The 21,456-nt window shown below is 48.3% G+C and overlaps 1 protein-coding gene across 1 annotated transcript; it reads right to left on the bottom strand.

The window, feature by feature from the left end:
- Window positions 1-5,209: 5,209 nt before the first annotated feature.
- CDK5R2 (cyclin dependent kinase 5 regulatory subunit 2) lies at window positions 5,210-7,694 on the bottom strand. Its single transcript, XM_069466957.1, has one exon. The coding sequence runs from the start codon at window positions 7,540-7,542 to the stop codon at window positions 6,442-6,444; it is 1,101 nt and encodes a 366-aa protein (XP_069323058.1). The 5' UTR covers window positions 7,543-7,694; the 3' UTR covers window positions 5,210-6,441.
- Window positions 7,695-21,456: the final 13,762 nt, after the last annotated feature.

A 21,456-nucleotide genomic window follows, 5' to 3' on the forward strand; every position in this document is an offset into this window, starting at 1 on the left:
TTTGTAAGTACAAGAGATGCAATATCTCATTACTGATTTGATTTGGGTTTTGTGTTTGTTTGTTTGTTTTGTTTTGTTTTGTTTTTGAGACAGAGTCTCGCTTTGTTGCCCAGGCTCAAGTGCTGTGGCATCGGCCTAGCTCACAGCAACCTCAAACTCCTGGGCTCAAGCAATACTTCTGCCTCAGCCTCCCGAGTAGCTGGGACTATAGGCATGCACCACCATGCCTGGCTAATTTTTTCTATATATTTTTAGTTGTCCAGTTAATTTCTTTCTATTTTTAGTAGAGATGGGGTCTCGCTCTTGTTCAGGCTGATCTCAAACTCCTGAGCTCAAGAGATCCTTTTGCCTCAGCCTCCCAGAGTGCTAGGATTACAGGTGTGAGCCACTGTGCCCGGCCCCATTACTGGTTTGATTGGAATTTCTTTGGTCATTAGTAAAATATCTCTGTGTTTATCAATTGTTTACATTTCTTTTTGTGAATTATCTCTTCACAGTTTTAGCCATTTTTCTATGGAAAATTATATTGTGTTGCAAATATGGTCTCTGTTGGTCACTGGTCTTTCAATCTTGTTTTTGTTGAGAAGATACAAGATATATCAGGTGGGGACAAATGCTGTGAAGAAAATAAGTCAGGGGTATATGATGATTTTTTTCTTTTTGCTTCTTTCTCTATTTCTTGACATTCAAAAGCTTAAATGGAGTCAGATGAATCAATGTATTCCATTAAGATCTCTCTATCCCTAAAAAGATGTTCTCTAACTACCCCAAGATGCAACAACCACAACAGTAAATAAACCATATTTTTCCAAGTATTTCATATTTAATATTTAACTACTGTCATATATTAATTACTATTTTCTAATTATACAAACAATATACTAATATATTTTATTGGAAAAAATTAAATTCCACAGATAAAGTGAAAGTGCTTTAGAGAATTTCAATTACCGTCCCTTCCCAGAAGTAACTTAAGAGTGTGATGTGATGTGTCTCTTTCTCAAGCTTCTGCTAGCCATACACACACACACACACAGAAAAATTATAGTTTGCTTTTGCATAAATGATATTGTATAATATGTATTGTTATGCAACTTTAATTTAGCTCCATATTTTGGAGATCTTTCATGTCAGTACACTCGTTCCTTTTAACTAATACTATAGTATTCAGTAATTTGGATGTATCAAATTTTATTTAACCCCTCAGCTACCAGAGGATATTTAAGTTGATTCCAACTTTTCTCTGTCCAAACAATAATACAATTTAAAAAATCCTTGTCATATCTCTTTGTAAAAATATTCAAATATTTCTCTAGCATCAATACTACAAGTTGGAATTCCTGAGTAGAAAGGTACGTACATTTAAAATGTTAATAGATACTTCCAAATTGTTCCCTCTTCTAAGGCTTTTTCTAACTTTTTTAGAAAAATTAAATCTTTGATCAACTTGTAATTTATTTGGAGGCAAAGAATGAGGCAGGATTGACCTTTTTTCTTCATATAAATGACTACCGAGTTGTATCAAAACCATTTACTAACACATTTTTTCCCCAATGAATTTGAAATGGTATCTTTATTACATATTAAATTTCCACATGTGCCAGGGTTTAACTTTGGACTATCTATTCTGTTCCACTGATATATCTATTCCTGTATCAGTGCCATATATTTTAGCTACCGTAGATCTATAACACATTTTAATATCTGATAGGGCAAGCTCTTCATTGGTACTCTTCTTTTAGGCTTTTCCTAGTATTCAGTGTTTTCTGGGATGATATATAAATTATTTTTTTAAAAGGAATAGCAGGTAGAAATGTTGTGATGTAAAGAAATATCTATTTCTCTATATTGTCTATTATCACTCCTCTTTCCTTTTAGGTTGTCATATATAAAAATATACACAGAGAGACTAATTTTATGATGTATGGGCTTGAAGTTAAATATTAATCACAGGAAACAATGATTAAGGGGTGTAAAGAAATGGGGGGAAAGTCTAAGTGAGGAGAGTAAATATTTTGGGCAATATCTCTAAGCAGGAAGAGAATTTGAGAGAAGCTAATCGCTGAAGGACAGTGAGAAGAATTCAGGGGAAAAAAACCCCATGAAGCCCCAAACTGGATCAGGATGATTTTAAACCAGAAACTAGGAGATTAAGCCTGAATACTGAGGAAAAAAAGGGCTGGGATGAGAAGTCAGCCAGCCAGCCTGCAATTGCAACAGAGGCCTGCCTCTAAAAACTTCATTGTTGTGTTAAACTAAGGTCAAAGGAACTTGAGTCCCAAGATTGTGTCCTGTGGTTTATCTATGTTATACCCAATCTTTCATCATACTGAGCTAAACAGTTTTTCTACCCTCGTCTGCACTCCTAACCTATACAGGTATAGATGACCTTTTTGTAGGGTATGTGGCAAGAAGCTGAGAGTGAAAATCATGGTCATAAATAAAGATCTTTGAAGTGTTAATCTTGCTGTTTTGAGGCCACTCACAGCAAACGTCTGTGATATATAAAGAGGCCAGGAGTGCAACTTAAAGTGCGGTACATGAAGAAGGTCAGGTCCCTATACCTGGCTTCCAGCTATCCCTGGTCATAATGACATGACCAAAGGGGCTGTTTCACAGCCTCCATTGTAGAAATCTTCCAGAGGTGCCCATCTGGGTGCTTGAAGCAGGATCCTAGTGGGTAGAGGCCATAGGATGTCCTCTTGGATACTGCCAGATGCTCTGGTTGCAGGGCATCCTGCCTGGCAGGCAAAGCAATTACCATGACAACCCCCCCCCCAATCTGTGATTTTTTTGTGTTTTTCCTTTTTCAGTAAATACCAAGGTATTCCAGGGACAGGCAACCATGGCTTTCAGGACAGAATGTCCTCTACTCCAGGAAGGGGGTCAGGGATGGAGGGAGTGGAGATGTGTATATGCTATGATTGATGAGCCATCATCAGTATAAATGCATTTGTGCCCCCATCTGGGTTGAAATGTGTGCCTTTGGTTATGTGTCAATGCATGTAACGGCACATATCATGCAAAGGGTGGATCACCTGTTACCTGCCCATTTGCTTTCCTGCTTCCCTGGCGCTGGCCCCTGTGCTGGAGAATCACTCCAGCACTTTGCTGAGGGGAAGTGCTGAGTCATGGCTCCAGCTGGGTTTCTGTCTCCTATCCTCCATCTTCATTTTTCCTCAGTCCACCCCTCTCCCCTGCTGGGCTCTCTCTAAAACTCTGGGCCTTTTTCACGACCTCATCATCAGCTTGGACCCACTTTCCCCACAATTACTCCTGAGCAGTAAAGAAGGCGCCTTACTCTGTTTCTGCACTTGCTCCCTTCTCCCCCCCCCCCCCCCCCCCGCCTTCTCAGAAGACTGTTCTGGACCCTTTTCAACTGTTCCCTCCTTGAGAAAACAGGACTCTGATCAAGTTTGACCCAGGAGGCTAATTCTTCCACGTATTCGTGTTGATCCTTCTTCAGTCCCTCCCCTCCTAATCGGATTATGCCAGTGCCTCACGCCCTGGGGCATGGCAAGGAAAGTGGGATTTAACTGGACACTACGCACTGCGGCTTTTTTCTCCTTCTAGGTCTCCAAGTGCCAGACCACAAGTTCCTGGAGGGGCGTGTGTGTGTGTGTCTGTGTGTGTGTTACCTGCGCGTGTGTGCAGTAAAGGGAGGATGCCGTGTCCCTGCTTTCAGGGGCAGTATCTAGAGGCCGCCCAAGGGCAGGATGTTTGGGGGTCTCTGTAGGCTCTCAGACCTCTTTCCCATCCCTTTAGGTTCCTCTAACTCAGAAATTCCAATCAAGTAGCTAGTCTCCCTAACTAGTTCCAAATAAGACGGACCAGGATTTTTTTTTTTTTTCACCACCCAGAGGTAGGAGAGTGGAGAGGCTGCCCCGCCCGCTCAGTCTGGTTACTATGGCGACAGCCGCGGGGTGACCCAAGTGATCCTCCTTCCCTCCTCCCAAACCAACAGAGATGACGGCACCGCGCTGACTGCGCCAAATTCCAGCCAATGGGCGGTTGCTCCCGCCTTCCCTTCCGCCAGCTCTCCCCCTCCCCCCGGGAACTCGATTCACAAATCTGGACTCGGAATTTCCGGCTCCAGGCCGGGTAGAAGGGCGGTGGGATGAGGCCAGGGGAGAGTCGAGTTCTGTCCTCCCAGGAGGGCAAGTGGAAGCCGACATCCTTGGGTTCTCAGGCTAGACTTCTGTAACTCGCCGCCAGAATAGATCACATCCTATTCCCAAATTATACAAAAGAGCTAGTTGAGGCCGAGTCCGCAACTTCTCCTGCCCCCTGCAAGCCGCCCCCGACGCCTCGCCCGAGCGCGCCCGTCAGCACCACGGACAGCGAACCTGGGCCTTTTCTTTGCCAGCCCCGCCGGGTTCTCTCCCTGGATCCTCGTGGCCCCGGCGGCCACTAGGGTCGGAGTCGCGGGCGCTTTGCTGAAGCCAGGCTTCCTCTGGCCATGAAACTGAACAGGGCGCTTAGCCATGTGGCTAAGAAGGCAATGAGGACTGGGCAGGGATCTCAGGCTAAATAGCGTGTTTTTCTTTTCTTTCAATCCTGGAGAATGGTTTCTGTCTCCCCAGCAGCCTGGGTCCGCGCCTCCTTGGCGATGAAAGGCCAGGCTCTGAGTATCCAGGAGGAATGGGCCTCCCAAGACTGCCTGTGTGGGCGTGAGACCGAAGCAGCCTGGAAGCGGTCCAGTGGGCGGGGGGAACCAAGTGTGGCAGTCGGGCCCCACTTGAGAGTGGTGAACACAGACTCAGGCCTGACTGGACTCTTGACCACATACGAGAGAGAGAGAGAGAGAGAGAGAGATTGTGGAGGAAGAGAAAAGCAGCAAAAACGACTAGCTAGTTCTGCCTCAACGGGCCACATCATAGAAAGGGAATAACTGCTGTCCTCACCACTAAGTCCCTAAGTGGCCCAGGCATTAATGGGGAGCTAGGTTAGACAAAAGGGAGGCAGGTGGGGGGAGATGGATTCAGCTTTATTGCTAGGCCTCAACCCTTGGCTAACTCACTTTCCTCTTTACTTTCCTAAGATGGAAGCCAGTGGTGGGGGTGGGGAGGAGTAGCAGTTGTCAGGGACTCGATCTTCCCCACTAGACCCCCTTTCTTGCCCTCTTGCCCTTCTCATGACAGTTCCACTCCCAAGCCCCCTCCCGCTCCCTCCCTCCCGGGGCCCAAAGAAAGGTCGGCGCAAAACCATCTGCAGGCGCTTCCAGCGCTTTATAGTTCTCTCCGGGACAGACGGACAGACAGACAGTGCGGCCCGCGCCGTCGGCCCGCATCATTGGCACCTTGGACGCGGCCCGAGGCCCAACCCAGTCCCTTGTACTCTCCCGGGAGGATTCTGGCCCCGCCCCAGCTCAGCACCTCGGACAGTTCCAGGCCCAACCTTCCCCCCTCCCCCCTCCCTCCGAAAACAACCAAATAAATTAAAAGGGGCGGGGGGAAACATAAAACTTAAGAATAAGAAGAATAAGGAAGAGGGCCGCCCCTCTTCCAGGGTAAGAAGAGTTTTCTTTCTCCTCCCACCCATCCGCGGGCGAGGCGCCGCTGCTGGGGTGGTCACCCAGGTTGATTATGCCTCCAAACCTCAGCCTCCTGAATGAAGCTAGCAGCCCCTTCCCCGCCCCCCGGCTCCCAGCATGCAACACGTTGGAAAAGGTGGGGAGAGGCGGTGGGGGTGGAGCGAGGGACCATCCCGGTGCTTGTCTGGGCGCCTGGGGGCTGCAATGTCTCGACGCACCTCAGTCCATCCAAATTAAAACTAACGTTCCCTTCGCTCTGGGGAGGGGAGTATGGGGACTCAGTCAAGGGAAGAAATGCAGGTTGACACAAATGGAGGGGGAAGGTGGTGACACAAGACAGGAGCAAGGCAAAAGGGAACAAGACGAGGAGACAGGGACACAGGTGCAGGAGGAGAAACGGGGCAATAGGGTACAGTCAGGCAAGGAGTAAGATGGAGATGGAAACGCACACACCCAGGGAACCGAAAGTGGAAAAGCGGGGGGGGGGGGTGGAGCGGCGGGGAAAATGGAAACAGGGATGTAGACAGGAGGAAAGATGAAGACAGAAACGAGACGAGGAAATGGACAAAACCAAGGGGAGATGGAGTTACAAACACACACAGCGCAGAGCGGAGAAGGGGAAGACCCAGGCAGAAATGGAGAGATGGGGTGCAGACACACGGAAAGGGTGAAGTTGGGGGTGCCCTTCCCGCGCTTATCCGCCCTCCCCATTCCACGCCCAGCAAATCCAGACGCCTCGGCCTCTGGTGTCCCAGCCTCCACCTTCCCCTGCGGGGCAGGGGCGGCTCCTCCTCGGCCAGGCTGTGTCGCCTAGCGGCGGTAACAGCCGCGGTGGCTTGATGGTCCCGGGGGCGTCCGAGTGTGTGTCGGGGACTGGGGCGGGGGTCAGGCGCGGCCCCTGGGTATCCCTAGCGGTCCAGGTTCATAGTCCAGTGCTTGGCTCCGGCCGCACAGCTGTCCCTGGCGGCCGAGGAGGCGGCGGGTGCGCCCCCGCTCGGTGGACCCCCGGCGCCGGCGGTGGCCTCGCCCTCATTCTTGAGGTCTTGAAAGACTTGCGTGAAGAAATGGGGGTCGGCGTTGAGCCGCAGCATCTGCGGGCTGAGCCGCTGGATGAGGCGCAGGCAGCGCTGCCAGAAGCGCTCCTTGTCGGGCTCCACGAGGAAGGGCTTGAGTGGGTAGGAGATCTCGTTGCCCATGTAGGAGTAGGCGAGGTAGAGGCAGGTGAGGAAGGCGGCCTGCAGCTCGGCGGCCGACGCTAGCTCGTCCCCACGCAGCGACTCGCGACACAGCAGGTACACGAACACCAGGTTGGCGGGCGTAATGAAGGCCTGGTCTTGCCAGCCCTGCAGCAGCAGCGAGCGGTCCACGCCGCGGAACCAGCCCACCAGCTCGCCGGGGCTCAGCTCCTTGAGGCGGTAGCAGCGTCGGCACACGAAGTCGCCCAGACAGCGCAGCAGCTCGCCGGTGGACGCCTGCACTATGACCCGTCGCGGCGAGCCGCCAGGCACTGGCGGCGCCGCCTGCGGGGCTGGGGGAGGCGGCGGCGGAGGCTTTCCCCCGCCCGAGCCCGGCGGCTGGGCGGCCGCGCTGGCCCCCGACGGTGGCTCGCAGGTGGCGGCGGCCGCGGGCACGGTGGGCACTGGCACGGCCAGGGGCTTGGCGGCGCCGCCGTCCGGGGGATCCCGGCCCTTGCGGAGAAGGTTCTCGCGGTTGCGTTGCTGGACGAGGGGGTCGGGGCCCGTGGATGCCGGCTTGGGTGTCACCTTCTTGCTGCCTTTCTTCTTCTTGGCGGACGCGGCCACCAGGCGCTTCCAGGTGAGCGCCGAGATGAGCACGGACGGCCGCTTGAGCCGGCTCTCGCCTTTGCCGCCCTTGCCCACTGGCGGCGCCCCGTAGCCCCCCAGCGCCTCGTCCCCCGCGGGCGGCGCCTTCTTTTTCTCCTCGGGCAGACTGCCGGGCCTCCGGCCTTTGGCCGAGGAGGCAGGGGAAAGAGACAGCACCGTGCCCATCCTGCAGAGCGGGGCCGGCGCCCGGGCTCCGGTGGGAACCGCGGGCGGCGCAGCTGCTGCTGCAGCCCCGGGGGACCCGGCGGTGGGGGGCCTAGCCCCGGCCCGGGCGCACGGACTGGCGGGGGAAGGTGGCTGCTTGGCTGCTCGGCGGCGGCTGCTCAGAGTCTGAGCTGCGCCAGCTGCAGCGTCAGCCCCACCCCTTAGGCCCCTTCTTTCGCGGCGCCGCGCCCCGCCCCACGCAACCAATCCTTGCCCGAACTGCCCTCCTGACCGGCAGCTCCTCTGACCAATAGGATATCGCATGCCAATTCCAAGTCCCGCCCTACCTCCACCCTCCGTCGCAGGTCCTTTCCCTTCAACCCAAGCGGGAAAGAGGGAGGAGGTGGTCGTGGCTGCGAGGGGTCCCCTTAGGTTCAGAGCTGAGAGGGGGGAGTGGCTGCTCCCATCTTCTCCAGGTCTTAGGGCCTGGGTCAGCTTGTTTTGATGCACTGGGTTGTGGCAGAGAAACGGTGGGAACACCCTTCCGTCCTCCCACCTTTGAGTATGTGTAGGGGGCCAATGTGGGCAGTGAGTGTCATCATCCGAACTCCCTGGTCCCAGCCAAGGGACTGCACTGGCTCCTCCAGTCTGGTCGGTTTCGAGCCCCTCCTCCCGCCCCCCAGGTCACTACAGAGGGTTTCGGGCTGGCACATTTTTTGCTCTGCCTGTGAGGGGTGCTGGCATGGTGGCCTGCCCACAGGTCACAGCCCGCCTTCTTGGGGGTCCTTGCTTGGGGAGGAGGAAGAAGGCGGAGCAAAAAGACCCTCAGATATGTCTCTGAGGCCTGTTTGCCAGCTTGATTCTCTGCAGCTGAGCCTGTGGGGCAGGCCCTGGGCTGTGGTCCCTGGGAAGCTCTTCTTGGTTGGTTGTTCCCACAACACACAATGATCTCACACTTGGGTGGGTGATGGATGGTTGGTCCCTGGGGAAACACTGGAAATTGGCTTAGTTGATCTCCCCAGTCTTGGACAGTGGATGGGGCCTCCTGTGTAGAGAGAGGCTGAGAGTGTTGGGCTAACCTCCAGCCCAGACCTGGGTCCAGGTTGAGGTGGGTTTTCCTCATTAAATGCTTCCTGCAGATAAGGTCCCAGCTTTCTCTCCTCCCAGGGGAAGCTGCCAGGCTGGGGTCTGCCCACTTCTCTCCGGGTCTGTCTGTTCCCTTTTCAGTGCCCTTTACTCTGGGTTTTGGACTCTCTGGGCCTTACCTGAAGGTCCTGAGCCCAGCCACTTCGGGGCCTGTTCTATCTGCCTTGTAGGACCATGTCCACCCTTCTCAGAGCCTGCTCCCTGTGGCTCCCTCAGTATAAGAGTCTTCCAGCTTCGTAAGTGGACCTTGGAGGTGGATGTGGGTTTGATGGTGAGAGAAGCCGCTGCCTATAAATACAGTAAAATCCTTAAATTGCCCCAGGAGTCACCACCATGTTCCTCACAGACCACCAACGCAGCTCCGGAGAACCACTGCTGCCAAGGTCGGTATGGGCACACGTGTGTGTGTGTGTGTGTGTGTATGTGTGTGTCTGTGACTCTAGACAGGTTGTTCCAGAGTCCTCTTGGCCTACAGTTCCAGCCCCCAGAGGCACCAGCGTTTCTCAGCCATCCCACAGCCCCCACTCACTCACACCGCCTGGAGGCCTGCAGTCTGCCTGTCTTGATTCCTCTCCTTTTACCACCACAGCCACACAGACTTGTCCCTCCTCCCTGACTCAGCCTCTACGTGGTACGGCACTTTCTCAACAGGATACCTCCTGCTCCCTTGGATCTGACCTTTCTTTTCTTGGAGCCCAAGCTGACCTGCCAAACCTCTCATTCTCTCTATAGTTGTAAAAATTGTTCCCCCTTTTCAGCTCCTGTAATTGGCTCCACTTCATCCAAACGTGGATGCCTTTATCTGACACCCAAGGAACAGTTGGTTCACCAGTAGTTAAGGACAGGCCCCATAGAGACTGAGTTGTGCTGGCGGAACACTGGGCACATGGGTCTGAATGGCACGTGGGTCCTCCCAGCTCTGTTCCCACGAGTCCCTCATCGACATAGGCCTGTTGCTGGGGTCATTTAGGACAAGGTCTTCTATGCAGCACCCATGGTGTCACCATTGTAGACCACCCCTCTAGGCCCAGGCTCTGACCTCCTATTGTCCTCCGATGAGAAGCAAGAATTTCCTCCTTTGTTTCAGGGATCCCAAACCAGGGGCTTCAGAGGTTCCCACTCCCATTCCTTGCTCTTCACCTTGCCTTGCCTCAGACCCACATACTTCCCTCTTCCTGCTCTGGTTATCCCTCCTGAATCTCTGAGCTCCTAGCACTCACTGGGCAAGAACCCTCCCTTGGACAACTAACCTACCTTCTGTCAAACTCTTGAGATCCCACCTCCTCCAGGAAGCTTTCTTGGACTGATTGGAAGGGACCTAATGTTGTTTCTGACATTGGCCTTTCCAATTTCTTCTCAGCAGAAGCAGCTGCCTAATAATTTGGCTAAGGGCTGGGCTCTGGGTTCTCAGCCCAAGATGTATAAGATGGATATGAATGAAATTTTAAAGGACAAGAAGACTAACTAATCAGAGATCTATAAAGTGTGACAGCATTGCTGTTATATATAAGCTGGAGGCATTAAAGGACAAGAAGGAAGGATATTATGTTTCTACAGGGTGGAGGCCAAGGGGGATAAATATGGTGAAACCAGGAAGACTTCATGGAGGACGTGGGCTTCACGGAAGGGTGGTGGCTTCTCCACCACATCTGCAACCGTACTTTTCTGGTTGGGTTATGTTTAGAGCCTATAGTCTGTGATTTATTTATCTATATTAGTATCTGCACATTGCTACTGTCTGTCCAGTTCCCGTATGTTCCTCTGGAGCAATGCTGGCTGTATCAGCCTCCCTTAGATGACAGAGCCCCTGAGGCCAAGGTCCTTGTCTCTCTCTATTTCTCTCAGGTTACCTAGAGGAGTGCCTGTTTAGATAACTGCTTATTCCTGAAGGCTCTGTAAGGCAAGTACTGCAGGCCTAGACCGAGGTTTTAGTCCAGGTAGGACCATGGCCTTATTAATGATGATCACACCAATTTCACCTTGCTCACCCACCTGGGCAGGTGGGCCCCATCTTTCAGGGAATGTTTCAGGCAGTGCTTCTCATACTCTTCCTCCCTTTTGCTATTCTATCTCCCTTCTGAGAGTCCATAGTCTAGCAGGCAGGAGACAGGAGTTCTAGTCTACTGCCTGCCAGTTGTATGACCTTGAGGAAGTCATTTCAGCTCTCAGGACCTCTGTTTCTTCATATTAAAATGCAGGAATTCCATGTATTTTACTTTTATTATCAGATAAAAAATGAATATTAAAAGAATAAAATAACATTTTAGGAATTGGACTAAAAGAGGATTCTTAAAACCTCTTTCAATTCCACAGCTCTGCTTCTAAATAAAATCTGTCCCACGTATCTGTTTCTCTCCAGCTCCAGCCCTGTCTGGTTCTCCCTAATCTGCTCTGTCTGATGGGCTCAGTCTTTGTGTGCACAGCATTCGTGTGAGGCCTGCACCTCTGCAGTTCAGCCCAGGAGATGAAGGGGAGGGGAGCTCAGGCTCTCAGCAATGTAAATCTCCCTGGGTCCCTCCAAGCCTTAGATGGGCCACTGAAAGGTGAGAAGGTAAAGAAGAGGAGGACAAGTGGCTGGGGCTCGGGGTGTCCCCAGTAACATCAAGGCTGGAGGTCCCAGAACCCAAAGTCATTGCACCCTCATGTCTCCTAGGAGCCCCTAGCAAGAGGCTAAGGATAGCACAGGTTCTTAAAACAGCCAGGATAAAGGCCCATCTGGATGCCTAGATCCTGCTGTGCCCCCAGCTCCCTCACTCATCCAATACCCCCGCCCCAGGGTCTCAGCTCCTGAGGCGTGCAAAGAGGGAGGGTATGTACCAGCCCAGCCTTCCCTCCCTCTCCTGATGCCCTTATCCCAGGGAGGAGTGGGTGCGGAGGAGTAAGGCCCTAGGAAGGCAGAGGAGAGCAGACCTCCTCTTCCAGGTAATGGCAGAGTGGGGAGAGGGGGAGAGCAAAGAGAAGTGATGAAACTGACAAAGGAGGAGCTGCTAGCTGCAAGGGGGAGACCCCGAATTCTCATGTCTTTCTCATTCCAGCAGGCGTTTTGCTAAAGGACTTAATTAAGGAGCCCCAATATAGGTTTTTTTGAACAAAGAATAGGGTTGGGAACACAGACAAGGAATGTGATGCCCTGGGGTGGGGAGAGAAGCAACCGATGCTGAGATGCTAGAGCAGCCAGGATGAAGGGGACAGAAAGGACAGGGGTAAGCTGGAGGCTCCTTTTCCCTGCCATAAGCTCTGCTCCTTCCTTGATGGGAGGAGAGTCACTTCTCCCTTCTCAGTTACCAATGCCAGCCCTCTCCCATCCTCGTTCCTGGTCTTCTCTCCCCAGCTCCCTGGCTTCTGCCTTTGCTTCTCTCTGCTGCCCCTTGAGAACAGTTCTCTCTGCCCAGTCCTGCCAGTCTTCTCCAGAAGCTTTATTTCTCAGTTAACCTTCTCCTGCCTCCACCAAGCCCCTTTTTGCCTCCTCCCACTCCGTCTCCTCCCTGGCCTCGCTGGCGCCCAGCATAGCGCTACAGATGTAGGAGCAGATCAAGAAGGGCGGGGGTGGTAGCTGTTGCTTTTCTGGGATATTCTTAGCTTGTCTGGGGGCTGGAGCTGGAATCAGCGTTTCCATCTCAACCAGGCAGGTGGCTGCCAGAAGCTGCCGCTGTGGCTGGGTCTTCATCTAGTTCCATGTCCCTTACCCTATCCCTGTCTCGATTCCACTCTGTGAGCACAGACCCTTCAAGAGTCTTACCTTCCTACCCCTGCGCCCTGGGGTGGGAGGCTTGCTCTGCCCATCAGACCTAGCCCCAGTGAGGAGTGCAAACCCAGCTCCTGCAGACTCCTGGGGAAAGAGGAAAGCCTTGAAGAACTCTAGCTCAGATGCTCCCTAGAGCTGCACACGTTCATCTGCCCCCGACAGTCTCTGCATGGTACTTCGTCCCAGACTCTAGCCACCACCATGACAACCTTTCTTATCTTGATTTACAGGAATCACTCAGTGGCCCTGGAGTTCTGGGAGCTGCCTCTTGAGAGAGGCTGAGCCCTGGGGGTCCAGTCCTCCTTTAGAACTGAACAAGGGGCTCACTGGTCCAGATTCCTTCATTAGCAGAGGGAGGGGCCAAGAAGAAATCTGACTCAGTTCACAAATAGAACAGAAAAAGGTCAAAGAGACACACAGTGCAGGAGTTCCTACGTGGGTTCTGGAGTCACTCAGGTCTAGGTTCAAACCCAGCTGCTCCACTTACGAGCTGGAGGGCTTGGGGCAAGTTCTTAATTCCTCTGAGGTCTATAAAGTAGACCACCATCCTAGGGTAGTTGTAAGATTTTATTTAATCTTGCAATGTTCAACAATGCTTGCATATTACATGTGCATGGTGCCCGGTGTTCAAAAAGTGTTAATTGTTACAAATTCTATTGTCATTATTTTTATAGAGCAGGAAAGGTTTGCTTGACCTGCACCACTAGTATGGCTTTTTTTTTTTTTTTCTTATTAGAATATTCTTCATTAAAGGGCCAGGATGGTACTATCATTTCTTTTTGTTTGGTTTCTGAGACCCAAATTTACAGCTGTTCCTTCTCAGCTGCTGTGCTGACACCCACTGCTACTCACGCTGTTCCTGGGGATTGTTTGATTTGCTTCCTGAGGTCATGAAGACCAGTGCCGGTCTCCTTCTCTTGTCCTACTGCTGGCTGCATTAATTTTGTGCCCTTCGGAGTGCCTACTCTGTGCCAGGCACCGTGGTGACCCCACATCCTGACTGTGCTTTTCAGGGGTGTACTCTGGCTACTCAATCCACACCCTACCATCTCCCCAAAGCTCCAGAAGCTCCACGGAGAGTCAGTTCTATTTTTCAAGGGCTTCGAGAAAAATGTTCTGCAAAATTATAAAATCCATGTGGGCAGATACTATTTAAGAAACTGTAGCCTACAAGGTACTGGGCTAGGTGCTGGGAATAGAAAAAGATATGAGGTAAGGTTCTGGCCTTCAAAGAATGTACAACATAGGTGACAGAGGTATGAAAAATAATAAATAGTAGAAAAATAATCAGTGTCTTATGATCAGTAACAGAGAATGGGATTTGACGACTGGCTAATCCTGTCCATCCCCCTCCACCTTCCAACATTGCAGCTAATCCATCTCTAGCTTGTCCTAAATTCTCACACACAGGGAGTTAGAATCAATGTTTAACTGAGATCCAGTTCCTCCACCTGGTACTGTGATCTCTCCTGTATGTGGCCTTTCTTGTCCAACCCTAAGCTGTGACGGTAAGCACCATTCCCAAAGTAGAGCCAGGCCTCAGCAACTCCCTGCTATGGTGACAAAGATTCCTAACCCTGTGTATGCTGAGGGTTAATGAGTGACTCCTTGCGTGAAGACCTCTGGTGGGCCTACTGACTGCTCCAGCGTCTTGGACAGGAGGCATTCCTGCTAACCTCCTGTTTGTCTAGGATTGGGGGTGGTAGGGGATGGGCTTTGAAGCAGGTTTATTAATTTACATTTGCCTTTCTCTGGTTCCAAAATGTAAAGACAGTTCTTGCCTGTGCAGTGGCTCACGCCTGTAATCCTAGCACTCTGGGAGGCTGAGGCGGGTGGATTGTTTGAGCTCAGGAGTTTGAGACCAGCCTCAGCAAGAGCGAGACCCTGTCTGTACTAAAAAAAAACATAGAAAGAAATTAGCTGGACAACTAAAAATATATAGAAAAAATTAGCCTGGCATGGTGGCGCATGTCTGTAGTCCCAGCTACTCTGGAGGCTGAGGCAGGAGGATTGCTTGAGCCCAGGAGTTTGAGGTTGCTGTGAGCTAGGCTGATGCCACGGCACTCTAGCCTGGGCAACAGAGTGAGACTCTGTCTCAAAAAAAAAAAAAAAAAAAAAAAAAAGGAGAAGAAAACAACTATGGGAGATGGCTGGATCCACCTGTTCTTTCTGGAGAGCATCACTGTTGTCACCGCTGGCCAAGCACCCAGCGCCCCCCGAACCCACACCCACACCCCGCCCCCATGCAACCACACACACACTGCTTGGTAAGAATACCCTAATTTGCCTTTGGAAAACCATTTCTCCCATACTTTCAATCCATGTGGTTTACATGGGGTTAACCCCTCCCTAAGCCCCAAAGATAGGTTCAAGACATGGACATGGCCAGCTCCCATCCTGGTCACAATGTTTTGGGGACCCAAATCAGTCCCATGAGACTCAACTCTTGGAGTTTTACTAGAACTATTGGGAAAGAGATGGTTTCCTTCCTCTGAGGTTGCCGAGTTGATGGGATGAAAGCCTTGAACTGCTGGTACCTCTCTTGCCCCTACATGGAAACAGGTCATCTGAAGTAATGCACAGGAAAGCAGAGTCAACAGATGGGAGGGCAGATTCCTGACACAATTTTAGCCCCTGGATCCAACCAGACCTGATACAGTTTTATGACCCAATAAATCCACCTGCAACCCTGACTTTTTTTCTAATCTTAAGGTAATTTGAGTTGCAAATCTAGTACTTCATATCCTAATAAAACTTCCTGCCTGGAAATTTTCCTTCTGGAAATTTGTCCGTAACTTCAGAGAAGTATGTTGTTGGTCTTAATGCTGAGAAGGGCTGTCCCTTACATCGGTTGTCAGTGAAGGACTGAATCTGGAGCAGGCACTGTGGTCCACAGCCTGGGTTCTGATGGCCTATTTCTTGCTGGATTCTCAAACCTCCCTGTCCAAACCACAGCTGATGTTTGGAGTTCATCGGGTACCAGTGACCTTTCCTTAAAGTAAAAGTCTTGGGACAGAAAGGCCATTTCCCTACAGCCTGCACAATTGTCAAGTCTTCTTTCTGGGCTGCTGCCAGGTTGCATTCCTTAGGTATCAGCTTCCTGCTCAAATAAGAAATCTGATGCTTAATTCTCCATCATGCTTCTGAATCACATTTGCCCCCAGCGAATGTAAGAGGCAGCTGTGGCCACACAGAACTGTTTGTTATCATCAGGGCTATTAGGACAGTATCTCAGGGGTGGGGTGTGGCGGGGCAGGGTAGGTTTGAACTTCAAGCCACCCCAGAATTGTTCTCTTTGGCCTCCAGAACTCCTTGTCTGGCCTGCCTTCGGGGAGCTTTCTCAGGGGAGAGGCTGGGGCTCCGATCAAACCACAATTACCTGGTTATAACCTGGTCCGCACCTGTCTTTTTTTCTTTTTCTTAAAACTCCAAGGCTGTTTACTTTCAAGTAAATTGAAATTATTCTGCAATTTGAATTATTCTGCAATGGCATGATACTTTCCTATCCCACTAAATGGGACTTTATGAGTAGTTGGGCATCCACTCATAATTCATCTTTTCGTTTTCCCTATTCATTCATTTGTTCCATACAAATTTGAGTGTGCAAGAAATTTTCTTTTAACTTTTTTATTTTTTAGTTAAATTAAATCTGATTTCTGGATTGATCCTATTGGGGCAGAAGAATATTCAGTCTTAGTTGTTTATGGATATTCTGTCCTCCTCCCAAAGGTTATGCAATATTTCCAGAAAATTGATATTTCTAGAAAATTCCCTATTTTAAAGTCAAATAATTGGTAACTTTAATTACAAATGCAACAATCCTTTTTGTCATATAATGTAAGAATCATGGAAATAACATGGGAGAGGGGCGCCGTGGAGGCCATCTTAGAATTTTGCCTATCACTATATCTTTCTATCTATCTATCTATCTGTCCCTAAGCATATATGTATCTGTCTGTATCTATATGTCTATCTCTAACTATATATCTGTCTGTATCTATCTATTTATGTATATCAATCAAGAGAAAGTTGTTCATATTTTAACTTTGTATACGTGAGACCCTACTATATTAATCTGAAACTTACTTTTTTATTTTTGCTTTATATTACGTTTGTAAGATTTATTCTGATTGATTGCCCTGTTGATGTTGATTTTTCCTGCTTCATAACAGTTCATTGTATGAGTATAGTAAGTTTTATTTATTTGTTCTCTTGGTGCCTGATATTTAGGTTGTTTTCAATTTTTATTATTATAAACAATGGGGTTATAAATATTATTGTATATGTCTCTGGTGCACATGTGCAATCATTTCTCTGGGAACATACTCAGTAAGGAATTGCTGGATTATTGGGCACGCACATTTTCAGCTTTACTAGGTATTGCTAAATTGTTCTCCTAAGGAGTTATACCAATTTACACCCCTCACCTGCAGTGTATGCAAGTTTGTATTGCTCCGTATCTCCACCAGCTTGTGTTACTTAAATTTTGATCACTCTGATATATGTGCAATAACTCATTGTAGCAATATATAAATGTTATTTATTCAACAAATGAATATTTATCAAGTGCCACTACATGCCAGGCAGTAAACAAAATTGACAAAGTCCCTGTCCTATAGAGTTGGAAAGGCCAAAAAGTATATGTATTTTAATGTTGATATGACTAATATATAAAGTAATTATATTACTAATATTACAATTAATATGGAATATATATTGTTAATAGAGTATGGCTTTTCCACTGGCTTAAGACCTCTCATAATCTTCCCTCTGCCCTTACCTCGTTAGCCTCAGCCCTTACTCTGTCCCCACCACACTGACCTCCCATTTTGGACTTGCACTGGATTTTTTTTTCCTTAGAACATTATCCTAGTTACAGACCACATTTACTTCCTTATCTCATTCAAATCGTTAGTCAAAAGCCATTGTCTTAATGAGGTCTACCTTAACCAGCCTGCTATGGACTGAATTGTGGCCTCCAAAATTCATATGTTGAAGCCTAACCCCTAATGTGATGGTATTTGGAGGTGGGGCCTTTGGGAGGTAATTAGATTTAGATGAGGTCCTGAGGGTGGGGCCCTCATGATGGGATTAGTATCCTTATAAGAAAAGACACCAGGCTGGGGCCAAGTTGGCTCATGCCCACAATCCTAGCACTTTGAGAGGGTTAGGTGGGAGTATCTCTAGAGGTCAGGAGTTTGAGACCAGCCTGAGCAACAGCAAGACTCCCATCTAAAAAAATTAGCTGAGTGTGGTGGCGCACACCTGTAGTCCTAGCTACTAGGAGGCTGAGGACAGAGGATTGCTTGAGCCCAAGAGTTTGAGGTTGCAGTGGGCTGTAAGGATGCCACTGCACTCTAGCCTGGGTGACAGAATGAGACCCTGTCTCAAAAAAAAAAAAAAAAAAAAAAGACTTCAGAGAGATTGAGTGCGCGCGCGCTCTCTCTCTCTCTCTCTCTCTCTCTGCCATGTAAACACATAGGGAGACGGTGGCCATCTATAAGCCAAGAAGAGAGCCCTCACCAGAAGCCAACCATGCTGGCACCCTGATCTCATGCTTCCAGCCTCCACAACTGTGAGAAAATTAATTTCTGTTGTTTCAGCCACCCAGTCTATGATATTTTGTTATGGCAGCCTGAGCTGACGAAGACACAGCCCATTTAAAACCTGCCCTGGCCCCCACTAGTCTCTAGTCCTGATCTCCCTTCCATTGCTCTATTTTTTCCTCTGGAATTTGTGGTCTGTTAACCTACTGGATGATTTCCTTTATTCATTATGTTTGTTTGACCACACCCAAACTAGAACATGAGATCCTGGATTTTTGTCCTTTTGGTCACTAATATATTCCAAGTGCCTAGAACTCAGTGAATACTTGTTAAGTAAATAAATTGCTGTGGAGGAGGTAGCATTCTATTTTGTATGATATCTGGGGAGGCCTCTTTGATAAGGTAGACATTCCCCGATTATTACTGGTGTTGAAAATCATTTTGCGTTTTTCTTTTTGGCCTTTGGGGTTTCCTTTGCTATGAATTACTTACTTATCTCTCTTGCTTATTTTATATTGCTTTGTTTATCTTCTCTTTTTATTCGTAGAATTTCTTTATCAATTCTGGATACCAATCTCTTGTTAATTACATATGGTTTATATCTTCTCCCAGGCTACATGTTGACTTGACATTTTAAAAAATCGTATCTTTTGATGAATGGAAGTTTTTTTTAATGTGTTACCTATCTTTCCCTTTATGGTTTGGGCATCTAATTTTAGAAGTCTTTTCCTCACTTGAAATTTATATTCTCCTAGACCTAAAACTTTAAAAGGTTTTTAAAAGTTTTAATGTTTTTCTGTTCATGTTTATGTCTTAAAGCCATTTATTTTTATATTGGGCGTGAGGTAGGGATTATTTTTTTGGAACAGTGAAAAACCTCTTTTCCCAGCACCATTTATGGATTGTCCTTTTCCCCACTGATCTTCAGCACTACCTCTGTCATGAATACACTTTTCATTTTCCATATTCATGTGGATCTGTTTCTGAGCTCTTTTCTCTTACCCTGCTCCATTTATCTAATCAATATGGAAAACTTTACTAAGGCTGGAAAGCCCAGTGGATAAAGTTTGGCCTGGCTAAGGCTCTCTGTGTAACCTTCTTCCCAGGACAGAGCCACTCTCCTGATGCTCATTAGGGAGCAGGCCTCTGGTCCCTCCTAGGCTTGGTGACATCACCTCCTCACCTGGCTCAGCTCCTGCCTCTCTCTCCTCAAAACCTCTGCAGCTTTCATTTCTATAGCATGATCTACTTAATGAGTTTAGGCTTTCATAAAATACTGGAAGAGAGGTGACCTGGAAGTGACATCTGAAACATCAACTTTTTCTAAGACCAGGGATATCAAGGAGGATTGGCAGAAAGAAAAGAGGGAGGCTGGGCAGTGGCTTACGCCTGTAATCCTAACACTCTGGGAGGCCAAGGCGGGTGGATCGTTTGAGCTCAGGAGTTTGAGACCAGCCTGAGCAAGAGTGAGACCCCATCTCTACTAAAAATAGAAAGAAATTAGCCAGACAACTAAAAATATATATGGAAAAAATTAGCCGGGCATGGTGGTGCATGCCTCTAGTCCCAGCTACTCGGGAGGCTGAGGCAGGAGGATTGCTTGAGCCCGGGAGTCTGAGGTTGCTGTGAGCTGGGCTGACACCATGGCACTCTAGCCTGGGCAACAGAGTGAGACTCTGTCTCAAAAAATAAAAATAAATAAAATAAATAAAATTTAAAAAAAGAAGAGAGTGAGTCAGAGGCTCCAGGCTCAGCTCTTAGACTTCTTTCTACGTTCACTCTGCAGGTGAAATTCACCCATAGCTGATGACATTCAAATTTGCATCTCTATTCTGGATCTCTCCTTTAAACACCAGACCTACCCAATATCTTCATTTGGCTGTATCATAGGCATCTCAACATGTCCAAACCCAACTCACATACTCATTCCCTAACTGTTCCTGCTGTTGTTCCTGCCTCTGCTAACAGCAATTCTGGTATTCTCATTGCTCAGAAGAATGCTTTGGAGTTATCCTTATCCTTGAATCCTATCTTGGTTTCACACTGTATTGAATCCATCAGCAAATCCTGATGGTTGCACCTTCAAAATATAACCTAGAATTCAACCATTTCTTCCCACCCCTCCTGCCTTCACCCTGGCCCAAGCCTCCTAACTGGTCTTCCTACTTCTTCCCTCCCTGCAGTCTATTCTCGAAATGGCCGACAGAGTGGACCTGTTAAAATGAAAGCCAGATCATGTCACTCCTCTGCTTAAAGCCCTCCAATGGCTCCCATCTCAGTCAGAGTAAAAGCCAAAGTCCTTACTATGACCTACGAGAACTTATGTGGTAGATTAAAGATAGTCACAAATTCTTTGACACTCCTCCCATTGAGAGGGGAATGAAGCCTCCCCTTCCCTGAATCTGGGGTAGGGGGCGCTCTATGACTGCTTCAACAGATAGAATATGATAGAAGTGCCACTGTGTCCATTTCTGGGGCCAGGTCTTAGAAGACTGGCAGCTTCTATGTCCGGTCTCTTGAAACATTTGCTCTTGGAAGCTTAAGATGTCATGTAAGAAATCCAACAACCCAGATGGAGACCAAGTGGAGCAGCCCTGATACTACACAAGGAGGAAGAGGGGCCCAGCTGAGCCCAGCCTTCCAGTCATCCCCACCAAGGTACCAGACATGAGAGTGAAACCATTTTGGATCCTGCAGACCAACCCATCTGCCAACGGAACACCACAGAGTAACCTCACTTGATGTTAGTAGAGCAGAAAAATTTCCTAGTTGAGTCTTGTCCAAACTCCTGACCTACAAGTTGTGATATGTAAAAAAGTGGTTGTGGTGTTAAGCCATTAAATTTGAGATAATTTCTTATGCAGAAATAGATAACCAAAACAGCTTACCTAACCTTACCCCTTTCTTTTTCTCTTAGAGCTCATTTATTACCTGTCTCCTCCCTCACTCCTTTCTAGTCATAATTGCCCCCCTGCAGCTCCTCGAAGTCTCCAGACAAGGTTCTGCCTAGACCTTTGCTACCAAAACATTTTTAATGAATGTATAGTGTTCAATTGTGTGGATATTTGTTTTACCAACATTTCATTATGAAGATTTTCTGATATGCAGAAAAATTGAGAGATGTGTACAGTGAGAACACATATGTTTGCCACCTGATACCTATAATCAACCTTTTACTCTATTTCCTTTATCATATATCTACCTATCTATCCAACTTACTTTTTAAAATACATTTCAAAATAAGTGAGGTCAGGGCTTTTTGATATATTTCTTTATCACAGTCTCCCTGGTGCCTGGAATAGTGTCTGGCAAATAGTAGGCATTCAATAAATATTAGAATCAATGAATGAATTTAAAAAATACAAAAATTAATAGCTCAATAAATAATTCTGCCATACAAATGTATGGAAACACAACTCAGATGTTACTTTCTCTACCTTCCTTGGTTGACTCCCATTCCCCACCAAGCTGAGGGTCCTTCTCTATATTTCCATAACA

The sequence above is a fragment of the Eulemur rufifrons genome, chromosome 1 (assembly GCF_041146395.1).
Source record: "Eulemur rufifrons isolate Redbay chromosome 1, OSU_ERuf_1, whole genome shotgun sequence".
Taxonomy (NCBI): Eukaryota; Metazoa; Chordata; class Mammalia; order Primates; family Lemuridae; genus Eulemur; species Eulemur rufifrons.

Excerpts from the sequence above, each read along its gene's own strand:
- CDK5R2 (XM_069466957.1), bottom strand. The coding sequence starts at position 7,542 with ATGGGCACGGTGCTGTCTCTTTCCCCTGCCTCCTCGGCCAAAGGCCGG.